Source organism: Rousettus aegyptiacus, unplaced genomic scaffold (genome assembly GCF_014176215.1).
Source record: "Rousettus aegyptiacus isolate mRouAeg1 unplaced genomic scaffold, mRouAeg1.p scaffold_m13_p_1, whole genome shotgun sequence".
NCBI lineage: Eukaryota > Metazoa > Chordata > Mammalia > Chiroptera > Pteropodidae > Rousettus > Rousettus aegyptiacus.
The window spans coordinates 16223955-16240415 of NW_023416284.1; the positions used below are offsets into that span (position 1 = coordinate 16223955).

Sequence of the window (16461 nt, forward strand, 5' to 3'; positions counted from 1 at the left end):
CCCTCTCCTCCCCCTACTCATCCCCTTTTTCTTTCTCAAATACACACGAAGGGGTGAAGGGTGAAAAGCAAAAAAGTTCTGAACACTTAGTGGATAGGATTAAGTCGAGAGCAAGCAGATGCCCTCGAAAGCAGGCTCTGTCTCTTTAAATGGGTTGTAGCAGTGGGGGAGGGGAACTGGCCGGAGCTGGCATTGTCCAGTTTGAACTGAGCACCGGAAGTGAAGGGGCAGGGCCAGGGCCATGCACTGAGCCCCGGGCCATTGTCCATCTCCAACCAGGGCACTAGCCACCCCCCTGGCCAACCCTCTTTATCTCCTAGAAGGGGAGGCTGCCTCTCAAAATGAGGAGACTCCTCACTTCAGTTCTCCCACCAACCCCACTGTGGAGAAAGGAGCACACTTTAGGATGGAACTCTGAGAGGAGGGTTTGGGAACCTGAGAGTGTCCAGAGTACTGGAGAAAAATGCCTGGACCCACCTACTCACCTAGTCCCTCTCCCAGCAACGGACAGGGACAGGATGGGATATGGGCAGGATGAGGGCAGCTGGCGGAGAGAGGAACACAACTCAAGCCTCTGTGGGTTCCTCCTGCTCTCCCAAAAAGCTCCTTGTGGGGTCAATTTTAGACATATGTTCGGAAGGAAAGATTCTTTACACAGAATCAGGAGGGCTTTGAGAGAGCCAGAAAAACTCAGTAACTCAGAGAGGCAGACATCCAGTTAGTCAGAGACAGACTTTGAGAGGCAGCACTTTGGTCTAGACTAGAGATCAGCCCTGCCGGGACTCCAGCCTTCCCCCTGCTTCCCCATCGCAGGCTTCCTAGTGTCCTGAACTCCAGGTCTATCTAAGCACACGAGGGTGGGGGGTGAGAGCGGGTCAGCGCCGAGCAGCCGGGTCAGCTCGGAGGCCTGAAGGGGAAGGGAGGGGGAGGGGCGCTCAAGGACTGGGGGAGGGGGAGGGCTCATCCATTTCTCCCTTGACAGGTGGTTTGTGTCTCTGATTGGCCAGCGCCGCCGGGCTCACACCTCCCTCCCCCAACTCTCTGGAATGTATAATTATCTGTGTGGGGGGTGGGGGTGGTATGTGAGTGTGTGTGGGAGCAGTCACATGGTTTTAAAACTGCCCCCCACATGTCCCCTACCTGTATGCTGCTTTGGGGAACCCCCAATGAGTCCTTAAAGTGCAGGATCCAAAATTCAGGGGTACTCAAGACTTCTAGGGCTGACAGCCCCCATCTCCAGTTGAGTGTGTGGGGAGGGGGTGTCAAACCTCAAGGTTCTGAGAAGGGACACCCCAGAGGTGTCAGAGACCACAGCAGTGGGGGAGGGCAGGAGCTAAAGCCGAGGGAAAGGGAGGGGAAAGAAGGAGGAGAGGGGAGGGGGCTGCCCGCGGGGGGTTGGGTCATTGTCTTTTAGAATTTGGGAGCCTTTGAAAAGCCGTGGGCCCTCCCACCGCTATTGTGCTGGGGAAGATGTAGCTGCCTCTTCTCCAAGCCACCCCTTTGCCTCCGGACTTCTCTGGGGCCAGCAGCCGCCTGACCTGGGGCCCGGGGCCGCGGGCTTAGCTGACTACCATGGGCTCTGTGTCAAACCAGCAATTTGCAGGTTCGAGCTCGGGACTTGTTGGGGACAGCCTAGGCTGCAGGGGCGCCCAGAAGCCACATAAGAGGGAGGTGGGAAAGTGTCCCCCAGGCTGGCCGAAGGACCCCAAGTTTGTGTGGCCTCCTGCTTCAGGGGGCCACCTCTGGAGCAAAGAACCCTGGTGTTCCGGCGGCGTGCACACCGAGGCTACAGGGGCTGGGGGAGAGAAGAGGAGGGGCCTGTCCGGAGGTCTGTCCCCGGGCAACGTGTTGTGGAAAGAGGAGCAAAACTTTCGGGGCACCACTGGCCTCAGTGTAAGCTTGGGGAGCGCGGGAGGCAGCCGGGATGGGTCTTTAAAAGCCAGGTGCTTGGTAGCTGTAGCCTCCTGATGTCCGCCCGCGGGCTGGACATTCGGGTCTCCCTGCGGGGACTCTGAGAGGGCCCTCCAATTCCGTGGCCCCCAGCTGAGCGCCCTCCCAATCTCCAGGTGGCTGCGCTAAGGCGCCGGAGGAGGCGCCGGAGGACGCGGCCCGGGCGGCAGAGGAGCCACAGCTGCTGCACGGTGCCGGCATCTGCAAGTGGTTCAACGTGCGCATGGGGTTCGGCTTCCTGTCCATGACCGCCCGCGCCGGGGTCGCGCTCGACCCCCCGGTGGATGTCTTTGTGCACCAGGTGAGACCGAGTCTGGTAACTTTGGCGGGGAAAGGGATATTGGCGCGCATATCCAAGGGTGGGCGGATGGACTCGGCTGTTGGATTGAGGGAGATCTAGGGCCCTCATTGTGCGTCCCATCTTTGCAGTAGCACCCCAGTTCCGAGTCCCCCTTAACTCCAATGAGACTAGAGTCGGGGGAAGAGCCGACTATCAGCACCTCCCACTCCCTTCCTGGAACCCCTCCGGCTTACCACGTGTCACTTCTTTCCCCTGGGAAGGGGGCAGGGGCAGAGAGGTGACCCCATGTGGCAGAAACTAAGGTTGTATTGTGCTTGCCAGTGGGGGGAGGGCGAGCATGCCGGCCAAGGAAACACATGCCCGGGCCATAGCAGAGCCCTAAGCGCCCGTGGCTTTTCACTAATACGTGAAGGGAGCTCCACGCGGGATAGAGGGAGGGAAACTGCTCTGGGATCCAACCAGGGTAAAACTGAGGTCAGCGAGTCTCACGCAGGTGGTCACGCAAATCCCATGCTCTGGGGCCTGGGTGGGTTTGGCAGATCCTGGAAGGATCTATTTGGGATCTTGAAAGCTCCTCTAGGGAACCCTTCTCAGGCACACGATTGACCCACCGGGCTTTTGCTGTCCGGTTCCCAGCAGAAAGGAAAACCTGAGGAGCCCAGGCCTTAGATTCCTGGGCCAGACTGGGAGGGAGGTCGCAACCCCAAGTTCTCAGTTAAAGCAAGGCAGCACAGTGGGGGTGAAATTCAGTGTCGCAGGGCAGGGGGTGGAGGCAGGCTAGCCTCTGGACCTATTCTCATCTTGGCATTTATGGCCCCAGCCATTCATTGCTGTCCTAACATTCCTGGCCTCAAACAAGGAGCCAGAGACTTAGATTCCCCTCTTCCCTGGCCTCCCCTTCTTGGATATCTTAGGAGCATTCTGGGGGTCCTGGGACACCAGCCATGCATAATAGTCAAGTAAAGGAAGTTGCTGCTTGTGTTCTTCCCACCTTTGGAGAAGGTTTGGGGCTGGGCCCTGGAAGGAGAAATTGCTAATCCCAGGCCAAGAAGGTTGGCACCCAGGCCGGGCAGGGAGGGGTTACTTGGGGAGGTTGGCTTTAGGAACTATGGGGGAGGGGAAAGAAGGATGTGAGGATTAAGGGTTGGAGCCTGAGGGATGGTATTCTGGAGGGGGAGGGGAGGAGAAGAGATGCTGGGTGGACTCCTTGGAGGCCCTCAGTGAGGACGCGGACTGGGGAAAACTAGGGAGATACAGGATGCTAGGATGCCAGTTAGTGTTCTGGACTTTTGAACGAATGTTCTGAACATTTATCTGCCAGAAGGATCTGCAGCAGGATGCTTACCTACCCCCTTGACCACCACTCTTACCCCCATCAGACAAGTAGTTATGGCTGGTGACTTTGCCCCCTCTCGTCTAATTTACATATGTGAATGATAACCCACAGGAAGTAATTGTGGGAGAAAGAAGGGAATTGGCTTCTTTAGATCTATTAAATCACTTTATTACAGGAACCAGCTTTGAATGGCCCTCCTCAGCAGGGTGACCAGCTCCCCCAGTCACCCATTTATCTGATCACAAAGAGATTAAAATCTGGTCTGGAGAGGACTGGGCATCTTCCCCAATTTTGGGAGGCTTGGGATAAGAGACTCAACATTTTCTTGGCCTGCATTCCTAAGACTGCCAAATAGGGAGGCGCTGAGGGGAATTTAGCTCCTCATCATCTAGGCTTCCTTAGTAATGTAGAGAAGAAACTTTCCTCCACCCTAAAAGTTCTTTAGACTGGTCTAATCAAATAGATTAGCAAGAGAGAATAACCAAATTTAATACATACATGTGTATGGGAATTCTGCATACATGAGAGAGTCAGACCCCACATGCATGAAAGGGGACATGCTTGAGCTAGAGATGAGGTGTAAGGTGCCTTGGTGGCAAAGGGTCATTGCAGGACAATAAGAGCAGATGTTTAGTAAATAAAAGTTTGCCCTACCCTATAGGTAGGTCAAAAGAGGTTATCTGTGATAATTTCTTATGGGCAAGGCCCCTGATTCAAGTTCTTTTAGGTGGTTAAGGAAGAGGAAGAAATTTCTTTTGAGCTCACAGTTAAAGTTTCCTTTATCTCAAAAACAATCTGTGTACCACAGAGGCATATCTAGGGGTGACTAGCTCTGAACCCCAACAGTGATAACCAAATCCCAAGGAAGGTTTTCCTGAGGGAATGGACCTGTGCCTCGGGTGCGCTTAACTTTCAGATCAAAAGCAATTGGAAATATCAGGTGACATGGAGGAAAGCAGGGATCTTTAGGTTTGAGAAATGGAGCCAACACCATGCTGTTTCAGGTGAGTTAGGACATGATCTGTACTTCAGAATCTTGGAATATCCAGGGAAATTCCACGATTGAATAACTTATTAGAGAATTGAGCTGGGATAAGGAATCAAGAATTTGTTACTACCAGCAGTTACAGGACAATGACTGAGCTTTATCTGGTAGCTCTTGATAGCACACTGCAGGGGCTTGGGTTAGTCCTCAAACCCGACCATAGCAGTAAGTTAGACGAGTGATCTCAGTCCTGCACTTGAGAAATTGGAAATATCTCTCTAGTAATATAATAAAGAGGAATTAAGTAGATTTAAGTGATCCTTAAAAATTGTTTTAGGGCAGGAAAGTGTTCTCAAAGTGAAGAGGGTAAAACCATTTCTCTGTAAGAAAACCTCCCTTTTGGCTGTTGGAGGTAGGTACCCCGGAGTTGGGGTGCAGAAGGTGAAGGATAATTGCAAGGGAGCACCTTTCTAAGCAGAGGAGAAGGGAAACGCAATTTAACATTTCCTTTTTCCTTCTCAGGTAGGCCTGCTTTGTTCCCAATACTGTTTACTACTGTTCTTATGCTCCCTCTCACTTTATGCCCCCAGGTGTGGGTGAGTGGGAAAGAAAACCCACTCCGAGCCTTTTAAATAAAGTAAAGGGATTTCTTGAACTCTCCTTTTACTCAGCCACAGGTCATATCTAGAATTCTCAGCCTGTCCCTGGGCTTAGTGGAATTTAGAATCATAATGGCAGATGGTCAGCCCTTAAATCAAGGTTTCTCAACCTCAGCACTATTGACATTTTGAGCAGGTAATTTCTCTTTTTTTGGGCATCCTTCAATTGTGACAACCAAAAATGTCTCCAAAGTCTCCAGACATTACCAAATGCCTCTGGTAGGCAAAATCACCAATTGAGAAACACGGTTATACAGGGAACGCTGGAGCAAGAAAGAGCTAAACTGTCTTAATTTCCTGAGATTCTGAAATCTCTATGACCATTTTAAGGGTTTTGACTTAACTTGTGTTTCCTGTGGCTCAACTCCCAAACCCCCAAGATTTGAAAATGAGAACAAGCCTCCTTACTTTCTCCCACCACTCTTCAGAATCCACATATTTTTAAAATAGCTCTCTGGATAAAATGCTGTATTAGAAGACTTGGAGGCAAAAGACGAGTCCAAATTTAACTAAGGGACCGAGTTTGGCTTAGAAAAAAACTTCAATACTGAGAAACTGCTGAAGCCACATGGCCTGCTTTTTCTGAGGACAAGTGGGGGTGGCTCGAGCAACCTCAGGCGGGGTCTAGGTTGGGGCGGGAAGAGGAGAATTTAAAGGGATCTTTTCCACCTGGTTTATAACATTACTTGGTGCCTCTGCTTATTCAACTCATGTCCAGTTAGTGATGTCCTCAATCTTATCCTGTCCCCTAACTAACTTGTACACTCTGAAGAAAGGGACTAGCTGTCTAGTTTTTGGTAGGTTGAAGAAATGAATGTGAAGGAGGAGGAGCTCCTCAGGAATCAGGAGTACATGTACAATTTGGGGTCCTTGTCAGCAGAGGTTTTCCTCCTGAGTAAAAGATTGGAAATGGGGAGAGAATGTTGTTAACTGGTAGCTCTTCCCTTTCTGGATGGACTGGAAGCCATGAGTGGTCGTTCATTAAGCTACTTCATTTCCATCTTAATAGGAAAAACCAGATTTAAAAAAAAAAATGAATCATTCTGGTTTTCAGGAAGTTGGTAGAGAAGTACTTGGGTTATTTTGAGCATTATGGGGTCGTCTTGGGCCTTTTTCTCTCTGAGGAGACTTGCTTTCTAGATAATGTCTCAAAGTTGTGCCACCATCCTGAGCAAAGCTTCCATTATAAGAAACTTCTATTTTGGTGATACTACTACTTGCCCTACAAGTGGTTTTCAGTGACTTCCCCCAAGGCATTCCTAATCAAACTATAACATTCTCTTCCTGGAATTCCAGGAGTTTTTAGGTTGGGGGTGGGGGAAGAAACACCTTAGGCAAAACCTCTACTCCTCCCTTCTTCCTGTGGGCATGAATAGTTTTTGCTCTGTGTTAAGTTTGGGAGGTCAAAGGAGGTAGGCAAGGAGGAAGAGAGAACTTTCAAGAATAGTACATAATTAGTACAGACTAATTTTAAATGATCTCAGTGTGGAGTTAATTTAATTCAGACAGGAAACCACAGTCCAAGGAAATGGGTTTTGTGAATAGCACAAGAATAACAGGGTTACCAGCTTAAAACTCCAGGATTCTCTCTTCTGCACTTTGAGTGGGTGAGGGGCAGGGTGAGGAGTAAACACCCCACCCTTATAGGGACCCACCCTGGGGGGGACTCTCATCAGAGTTCAGCCTCCTTGAAAACTCCACTTTGCTGAGGACGGGGGAGATAAATCTAGGTTGAACACTTGTGTTCATAGTTGTGGATCAGGCAACTCCTTTCTGCTCCAGTCTCCCTCTGGCTGCCTTTGTGCAGACCAGCTGATGAGCAGCACCATCTGGTGGAGAACTCCAGGCAGGAACTCTGGTGGTCCTAGCTGTGTCTGAGCAGAAGTGATAGGTCTCTTCCCATTCTCCCTAACGCATACACTATCAAAATAAACTGCTTCTGAGAGAACCGGTTGGTTTTCTAGCCCCATCAAACCCTCTACTTTCAGGACACCTCGGGATTGAGTCATTAAAATGAATTTCACTTGTTTTTTCTTTTTAAATATGGCAATTAGAAAGTTTAAAATGTCTATGTGACTTGCATTACGTTGCGTAGCACTGGTTAATGGAGTCAGGCTAGTTTTATTCAGCCCAGTTCTGCCTTTCACTATGAATTTGGGGCAAAGTGCTTAACCTCTCTGCCTCCATGACCTCGGCTATGACACAGGAGTCAGTACGGCCTACCTTGCAGGCTCGGTGTGGTAGTTACGTGTGTTGCAACATGTTAAGTGCTTAAAACACTGCTTAGCCTATAATCACTAGTAATTTGGGGGTAGTGGAGAGCTTAGTTTGTTCCACAAACGTGCACTGCTGGGCATCTAGAACTGAGGATATGGAGCTGTACTAGATAGATACTCTTGAGCTAAAATGGCCGAGGGTTGCAAAAAAACTAGGGACCCCAGCTTTGATGCCAATGACCAAAGCGAGTATCCTGAAATCCTGACTCTGCCACTTACGTAGAAAAGAGCAGTGTGACCAAAAAATGGGCTGTTTTAGAGGGGGCAGGGACTTCATTAAGTCTGCTTTTACAGATTAAAGAATCGGAGTACCCAACTTTCACAGAGCAAATTAAGGGAAATTCAAATTACTATGAGCTTTTTACTCCACATTCCCTGAGTGACCCCTAAGGTCTCTTCTGTCTCTAAACTTAATAAAGGCGTAAGTGGGTGCTGGGTTGGGGGAACGGGATGTGGGGTCCGGCTGGAGTAGACAGTGTTGAGGTATGAAGGGAGCAGAAGTCCTTCTCTACCATTCAAAAAATTTTTAAAGCCTTCTGAAGCCGTTTTCTGTCTAATTAAATGCCATCTTCCCCTGCGCCATCTACCTCCCGCCCAGCCGCCCATCCTCCTTCCTTGAACAAATTGGGAAAGGAAGATGGGAGTTATGCTTCCCCCATCACCTTTAAAATAATTTATCTGAATGAGTGACTAATTCAGGTTCCTGTGTAAAAGATTTGACCGAAGGCACCCGAGGGGAGGGGGTGAGATCCTGTTTAGTTCCACCCCTGGAAGCTTGGGATGTCGGGTCAGAGCGAAGGAGAGATGGCTGCTGGCGGTGACCTTAATAGACCCAGCAAGCCTGACTGGGGAAGAAAAGTGTCTATATGTTTCTAAAATGGTGACCATAACCCCAACGTGAAGAGGAAGGAAGGAACCGATGAATGGTGAATGGGGTCGGGGGTGGGGGTTGGGGGGGATCTCCAGCCTCTGGAACTCCAGGAATCTAACCACCAGAACCAACCAGTGTCAATTCTTTGTTTCCCGGGGCTGGGCTCTATTGGGGGAGCTCAAGCCTTGCCCCTCCCCCCAAAGCCTTTTCTTTTTTGGATGGGATGGGGAGAGGGGCGGGGCCCTGCTTTGTGTGTGGTTAGGGCTGGGGTGGGGGTGGTAGCAAGAATTTCTGGCTTTCTGATGCAGGCCCTGCGAGGCTGGCTCAGTGGGGCTGCATGCTGATTACCTATCTGATAAGAGAGGAATTCAAACTATTTGTTTTAGGAAAGGACAGAGTGGGGGCAGGGAGCCACCCTTAAGAGACCACCAGTCTAAATCTGGACGAGTTACACGAGGTGCCTGCAGCGTTTTTTGTTTTTAACTCTTTGAAAGTCTTAAGCAGAACTTAAATGCTCCAGTGATGGAGAGGGTGACTGGTGAGGACTAGTCAATTTCATATCGATCTCTGTTTATATTATCCTCTTGTCACAGTAAGCCTATGAGATACAGATAAGTGAACTGGAGATCAGAGAGGGGATATTTTTCTGAGTTTCCAGAGATAGTGATAAAAACCAGATTTAAAATTCTGAGTCTTGACACTTGGTTCCCACCCTTACAGTCTTAGGAGGTTGGTAATTGCCACTCATTGAAGATTTAGCGTGTGGCTGTGTGTTCATTTTCGTGCATTACTCACAACACCACTAAAAAATTAATATTTACTCCCAAATTTTGTAGATTAGCACAGAAAGGCAGGAACAAGGCTCTCAGATTCCAAACCCTTGTTCTTAAATCGCTTATCTGCTGAATCACAGCTAGGCCTGTAGGTGTCAAATGGGAGATGATGGCATTGCCTGGGTCAAGAATGTTCTTGGATCAGCTCCTCCGGCACCTCCTGACTCACTGGTTCGTCCCAGCTCAGTAAGAGACAAGTCAAATTCAACTTCAAATTCAGGGTGCTTGCACCTTTCTTCAGTGCTTTCATTTCCTGCTTTAATGCTCCACCCCTTCCCTCACATCAACACTGGGGAGGGGGTCCTCCTGGAGGATTAAAAAGAAGTGAAAGCACTCCCAACATTTGTAATATTTCCATGATGGGTAGAGAAAAAAAGCAACAGGTAACAATACATGAAACATTTACCGAGCACATATTCTTGATGTTGCTACGTCCACATGATCTTCATTAGAGCTCTACCCAGAAACCTTGCTGTTAGCTCACTCTGAAGGATCTGAGACCTAGAGGTGAATGACTGTCCAAGGCTATGCAGCCAGCGATTGCTGAACCAGTCTGTGTCTGGCACCTGAGCCTATGCTCTTAACCAATGACCTCGATGGAAGTTTTGTTTCAAGCAATACCGTCTAAATTAAGACAAAAATGGAAGTGATCGAGGGATCGGAGGTCCCAAAAACTGGCTTCAAGAGCATGTTTTACCAAAGACACGGTTTGAAATAGTAACCAGCAGCAGCAGCAGCAGCAGCAGCAAATACTCGTTCTACTTATTCATGTTCCCTCAAGCCCCAGCACTAGGTACACAGTGATCCCTTTTGTTTCTCTGATCAAGATAACTTTACCTTGTTGATGTTTGGGACTCTTCCAATGCTTTACTATAATGGATGTTGTTATATGGTTGGCGGCTCTTCTGGGTAGGTCCTGGGAGGGGCCATCACATCCAGTAATGTGTTGTTGAATCAGTAAGTGGCAAGGGGTAATGGGCTGTAAGCTTCAAATCAGGAACCCTGATTTCTTGACACTAGATTTGGCACTCAACTAGCTGTTTTTAAGACTGCTATGCTCTTTACAAGTGTATTTTTAAATTTTGATACAAACGTAGTGTCTCGATGGGATTGTTCTACACATTGTAAATATTTTTCCCTTTAACAAGATAGTTTGATCATTTTTCCAAGGCAAATAATTAAAATCTACCTCTTCATTCATTAATTCACCTCAAAAATGTGTGAGGCGTTACTTAGGCATCAAAATGCATCAGTGAACAAAACAGGAATTTTACATTCTTTTTAATGGCTGCATGATGGTTATTTTTTACTAATAAGATTGAACGTGTCATGCTGTCTTACAAATTACCTTCTTCTGTGACTCATTTTCTTACTAAATTATAGTAGCTTTTGGTAGTTTTAGCATTCTAATTACTGTCTTTTACAAGTTTTTTGGTGTGTGGGTAGGGTTTTTTGTTTTTTAGCATTTCAATATTTAAGTCCTCTGGAATGTATGTTGTATACATATAAGACAAAGTGTAGATGGCTTCATTTCCAAATGGATAGCTAATTTTCTCAATGGTATTTACTGAATTGTTTTTCTCAACTGTCGATTTCTCCCCATATACGTGGTTCTCCTAGTGGACTTTTCCCTTACAAATTACAGGCCCATCTGCTTGGGTTGTACTGTCTTTCCTCAACTTTCAGCAACATTATTTTTGATATGATTTCAAACTTGGAAAGAGGTTGCAAGTACTAACAATTCCCATATAACTTTCACCTAGAATCATCAAATTTTCATAAATGCTATTGAAAATTTTTTCTTTCGTTGTACTTTACTCAGAACTTTAAACGAGAATATCTGTAAAAAAAAAATGTAATGGCATCTGTTTATATGATTGTTTTTGTCAACATAATGTAGATTTCTTGTTCTTAACTGTGATGACTCTTGGAGGGAGTTTCTTTACTGATAAAATGGAAGTATTACCACACTTGTTCTTCCTACATTACAGGAATACATGTATGCAGGTGTTTTGGGGGTATGAGGTTTGGGAGTTGGTATAATGATGGAGACTAACGTTAAAATCTACCATGTTTCCCTTCCCCAGAGTAAGCTGCACATGGAAGGCTTCAGGAGCCTGAAGGAGGGTGAGGCAGTGGAGTTCACCTTTAAGAAGTCTGCCAAGGGCCTGGAATCTATCCGAGTCACTGGCCCTGGAGGGGTGTTCTGTATTGGGAGTGAGAGGCGGCCAAAAGGGAAGAACATGCAGAAGCGTAGATCAAAGGGAGACAGGTATGATTGGAAGGTGGTTTGTGTGGGTTGGTAGGGACATGGCTGAGGATGGGGCGAACTCTCCCAATCATGCCCCATTTCTTGAACCAGGTTGCCAAAGATAAAATCAAGCCTGTGGTCCCTGACAACATCTGGATGGTTGGGGTATCTGCCATAGATGTGGGAGGTGAGGAGAGAGGATAGTGTATGAGAAGGGCACCTAGCTCTTCTATTGGGCATGTAATTTTGCTTGGTGAACTCTGGCCTCAATTGCTAAGTAGGAATAGTGAAACTAACCTCACATTATTTTAGAACTGAAGGAGACTGAATACGAAAGTGTTAAGCGGTGGGGACAAGATGGTGTATCTGTACCACCTGTTGCTTCTTCACTAGGTCTCTAAATGGTTGGTTTCTTTCATCTTATCTCTGTGCTTGAGTAACAGGTACAGTTTTAAGAGTGTGGTAGAGTCTTTCCTGTCCTCAAAATTGCAAGTCCCAGTTGGGGTCTGTGATTTTCTATTCTTGATATTTTGGTATTTTCAAGTTGTCATGAATCTGAAGATATCATCTAGACAATTACAGATTTGGAAAGATATCTAGTCATATTCCTGCTCCAAAAAGGGAAGTGAGCATAACAACTGGACCATGGCCCAAGTGACCTTACTCAGAGAAAGGGATCTGAGCTCTTCTTTACTCCTTTCTCAGCTTTACTATCCTGCTTTGTACTAGGTGCTACAACTGTGGAGGTCTAGATCATCATGCCAAGGAATGCAAGCTGCCACCCCAGCCCAAGAAGTGCCACTTCTGCCAGAGCATCAGTCATATGGTGGCCTCATGTCCACTGAAGGCCCAGCAAGCGCCCAGCTCACAGGGAAAGCCAACCTACTTTCGGGAGGAAGAAGAGATCCATAGCCCTGCCCTGCTCCCTGAGGCCCAGAATTGAGCCACAGTGGGTGGGGGAAGGGGGCTAGCCTTTTGTGATCGGGAAGTTTCAAGGAGCAGGCATCAATCGGCAGAATGGAGAAAGGGGGGACAGGGTGGGGAAGGGGCAGCTGGCACTGCCATGCATCTCAGGCCAGGGTCCACAGCATCACTCCTTCTTCCCTCTTGGCAGGGGCGAAGGAGTGAAGAAAAGGAACTCCAACCATGCTCTATTCAAATGCATGGGAGGGATTTGGGAAAGATCCCTCCCCTGCAGTGCTTTGTCTGAGTCTCCAGACTCAGAATCTCCAGCTTTTGAAAGTAAGCTGGATATAGGGATGTTGTTTTCCTTTTGAAGAAGGATAAGTAATATTTCCCATGCCAGAGTGATAAGATAAAACATGAGACCAAACTGATGGACCCAACCCACAAACGACTACATTCCATGGGGAGGAATCTCTCAGGGGTAAGGCAGGGTTTTCTACATCTTGTCGTCACATAACCCACTCTTGGGATAGGGTGCCGAGACTGTGATGACGGGCAAAAACAGTGGTTGGGGAAACAGCTGCAGACCTGCTGCTCCTCAGCTCACTTCCAACCCATTCTGGGCCAATACAATTTTATTTATTTGGTCCCTTGGATAACTGCACCTTGGGTCCCACTTTCTCCAGGATGCCAACTGCACTAGCTGTGTGCGAATGACGTATCTTGTGCATTTTAACTTTTTTTCGTAATATAAATATTCTGGTTTTGTATTTTTGTGTATTTTAATCTAAGACCCTCGTTCCTGCACTGTGTTCTCAGGTACAAGAGCAATCTCAGGGATAAGTGGACAGCAGCTCCGGGTCTGCACAGTAGGAATATTTTTTGTTGCTTTATCACCAGGGAAAACAGCTATTTGGAGTGTATAGCCTATTGAACTACCTCATTTTTGCCAATTAGAGCTGGCTTTTCTGCCATAGTGTCCTCTTGAAACCCCTCTACCTTCAGTGTTTCACGGAGGACTAGGTTGGCCCCATGACTTGATCTACTGGAAGATTGGAAATTGGTCTGAACAGGAATGGGTGGTGCAGAGGGGAAGCCAAGATTAGGTAAGGGTTGTCTCCATATGTGTAATAAAGGATTCCTGATTCCTGTTCCAGACCTCTAATTCCAGGGTTTGGGACTCACTTTACATACCAGATCTATCCTTCACTGGATTGAGCTAGGCCTACCATGCACAACAAAGTGTGTAGGTGTCTGTTTATAAAAATATATCTATATATATATAAGTTGGTAAAGACAAGTTTTAAGAACAGTAACTCTGTACCCATCTTCAGCTGCCCAGGGATGGATATATGAAGCAAGGACTAAATTCCTTAGCATTTAAAAATTCTGGGCTTTTCCTCTTTGGCTTCCAGAGGGACCATAAGTGATGGCTTCTTTGTGGTGCCCAGGGCCAGTGTCTTGCCCTACCGCAGCAGTGGTTAATGTTGTGGTAGCTAAAGGAGAAAAGAGGGTTTCGTTTACATGCTGTGAGATCACCAAAAACCTACCTCTCTGTGTTGAAACGGGGCAAATGCAATAGAACGCATTGGGTGATGTGTGTCTGATCCTGGGTTCTTGTCTCCCCCAGTTGCTGCCCCCTCTAGTTATTGTATTTGTTGGGCTTTGTGGGACTTCACGAGTAGCTGATTTGGTGATTGCTAGGTGGCCTAGTTTGTGTAAATATAATGTGTTGGTATTTCTCAATGTTCTTTTGGGGTTTTATTGTTTACAAACTTCTTTTTGTATTGAGAAAAATAGCTAAAGCATCTTTGACAAAAGGTTCTGCACCAGGCAAAAAGGGTCTGAAACATAAGCTTGGGGGATCCCTCTTGAAGTAGGGGTCTTGAACCATCCTTTCTTTTGTTTCCCCTACCCCTAGTTCCTATTTTGAACCAGATTTTCTGTTCTAACAACTTGACTCCTACCCTAGCCCACCCCCCAAAGTCCACGCGCTCGCATACACATATTTAGTTTTGTGGGGTGGATCCCCAACTCTTAAATTTCGTGCAAAAAAAACCCTGAAGCTAAGAATACTCCATCCCTTGTTCCAATCTCTTGCATCAGAGACCATTCCCTGACATGTGATGCATGGCAAATACTTAGATTGCATATTGAGTTAGATCAAGCCTACTTTATTCTCTAATCCTAGGGTAGAGAGAAGCCTTCCATTTTGAAAGTGGGGTTGGAAGACCAAGAAAGGGAAGATGAATGTATATCCAAGTCACTCAGGAACTTTTATGCAGGTGCAAGAATCTTATGTCAAAGTAGCCACAAGATTGTTTAATAGGAGACGGACGAATGTAACTCCACATGTTTACTGCTAGAAACCAAAGCTTTGTGTGAAATCTTGAATTTATGGTGGGGAGGGAGGGTAGGAAAGCATGTACCTACCTGTCTGTTCTTTCCCTGATCCCTTCCCTTCATTTCTCAACTGCAGGAGACTCTAAGCCCCCTTGGGCTTTGGTGATCCCCATAACTGGGGACTGTTTATTTGATGGTTGATTTTGCTGTGCCGGGTACTTCCATCTGCTATCATTTTGTAACACACATGCTGACCCTTTCCCTTTCCCTCTTTCCCCTCAGAAAATAAAGACTTATACTGAAACTGTCATCTTATTAGATATTTAGGGTGCTTTTCTCTTCCCCAAATTCCCACCTGCTTGGATTGGGACACAGAAGTCACAGAAGAACCATTTAAATTTTCTGTTCAGCCATTTTATTAGGAATGAATCTTTAAAGTTCAGTCCTCTTAGCACCTCATTACAGTGGATTTTTGTTTCTAGTTAAGGCCTCTTGTCCTTTCCTTGGAAGCTGCCACATTCAGGAGGGGATTAGGAGCTTGGCATGCATAAGAATGGGTTTGCTTGTGCCACTGGCTGGGATGAAAGGATGGGGCCATGCCTTGGGGCATGAGACCCTAATACTTAGTCCCTTGCTCCTCAAAGCCCTTTACAAATCTTAATTAACTCCCTGCAGCACCCCAGGGAGGGAAATAATGTGGAACTGGGGAAATTGAGGCCAGAGGAGATACACTGACTATCTATAAAGACGATAACATTTTGAGACCAAGTTTGCTAGCCTACTAATTAACATTGTATTTTTAAACATCTACTTCTCCCAAAGGGAAGGAGAATTTTAAAAGGGAAAAAACTTGTTTGGAGGCATACCACCTATTACGCAAAGTGCACAGAAACATTAGCAGAACAAGGGTAAGAAGTTTCATACATCCACTCCAGTGACTTTGTACCAGTCTTAAATAAGCTCATGATGGAAGCCAGCTAGGCTGCAGCTTCCCTTGGTTGCATGCAAAGCAGGAAGGAAGGAAAAGTTTAAGACTATTCTTGGGGGCGGGGGAGTCATTCATTTCTAGGGCTTTCTTTGAACATGCCTGGTAAAAGTAGCCCTTTTATCAGAAAGAGTGGAAGACAAACTGCAATCTAATTTAGTTTCTTTTAGAGAAACTAAAAGAAAGTTCTTTAAAAATTGTAAAGATTATTTTGTTTCACTTGCTTTTTTGAGAAAATTGAACTCCCAATTTTTCAGTGCTTTTTTCAAATTCCTACAACAGTTTTCCACAAAGGTTTGGTATAGAGCTAATGCCCTTGGTTTTTCTATCAGTTAACTGATAGAAAAAGATGGCCTTTCTTTTATTTATAATTAGAAGCCATTCTTACAGTAGAGCTCTTTCTGGCCTCAATCCTGTTTTGAGTTTATTTGGGTATGTCCTGAGAATCTGCAAATCCTAAAATCTGAGTTCCTTAAATCAGCACGAAATGACTTGATATTAAGTGCGTCTGCGCGATTGACCAGGGCTAGGAACAGCCCAAAGGATTAGATCCACTAAGACAATAAAACAGTCAAAATAGAATTAAAGACTGGTACCAAAGCTCTAAAACCCAGTTCTAAGGCCTTCCGCAAACAGGACGTTTCCTTAAGCTATTCTCACTCCTTAAACTGCCACCAACCGCTGAGAAGCCCTACCATTTATAAGGTGGAGATCCTCGAATTTCTGTGCTGCAGCGTTAGCGCGTTTGAGGAGTCCCAACCTGTG

At 46.6% G+C, this 16461-nt stretch overlaps 1 protein-coding gene across 1 annotated transcript; it reads left to right on the forward strand.

The window, feature by feature from the left end:
- The first annotated feature begins 1507 nt into the window (after positions 1-1507).
- LIN28A (lin-28 homolog A) lies at positions 1508-12533 on the forward strand. The gene is made up of 4 exons (XM_016131942.2): positions 1508-1603; positions 2067-2251; positions 11299-11483; positions 12192-12533. The coding sequence occupies exons 1-4, from the start codon at positions 1573-1575 to the stop codon at positions 12403-12405; spliced, it is 615 nt and encodes a 204-aa protein (XP_015987428.1). The 5' UTR covers positions 1508-1572; the 3' UTR covers positions 12406-12533.
- The last annotated feature ends 3928 nt before the right edge of the window (positions 12534-16461 follow it).

Excerpts from the sequence above, each read along its gene's own strand:
- LIN28A (XM_016131942.2), top strand. The coding sequence starts at position 1,573 with ATGGGCTCTGTGTCAAACCAGCAATTTGCAG. Across the intron at positions 1,604-2,066 it reads GTCAAACCAGCAATTTGCAG|GTGGCTGCGCTAAGGCGCCG; the intron begins GTTCGAGCTCGG and ends CCCAATCTCCAG. Across the intron at positions 2,252-11,298 it reads TGGATGTCTTTGTGCACCAG|AGTAAGCTGCACATGGAAGG; the intron begins GTGAGACCGAGT and ends TCCCTTCCCCAG.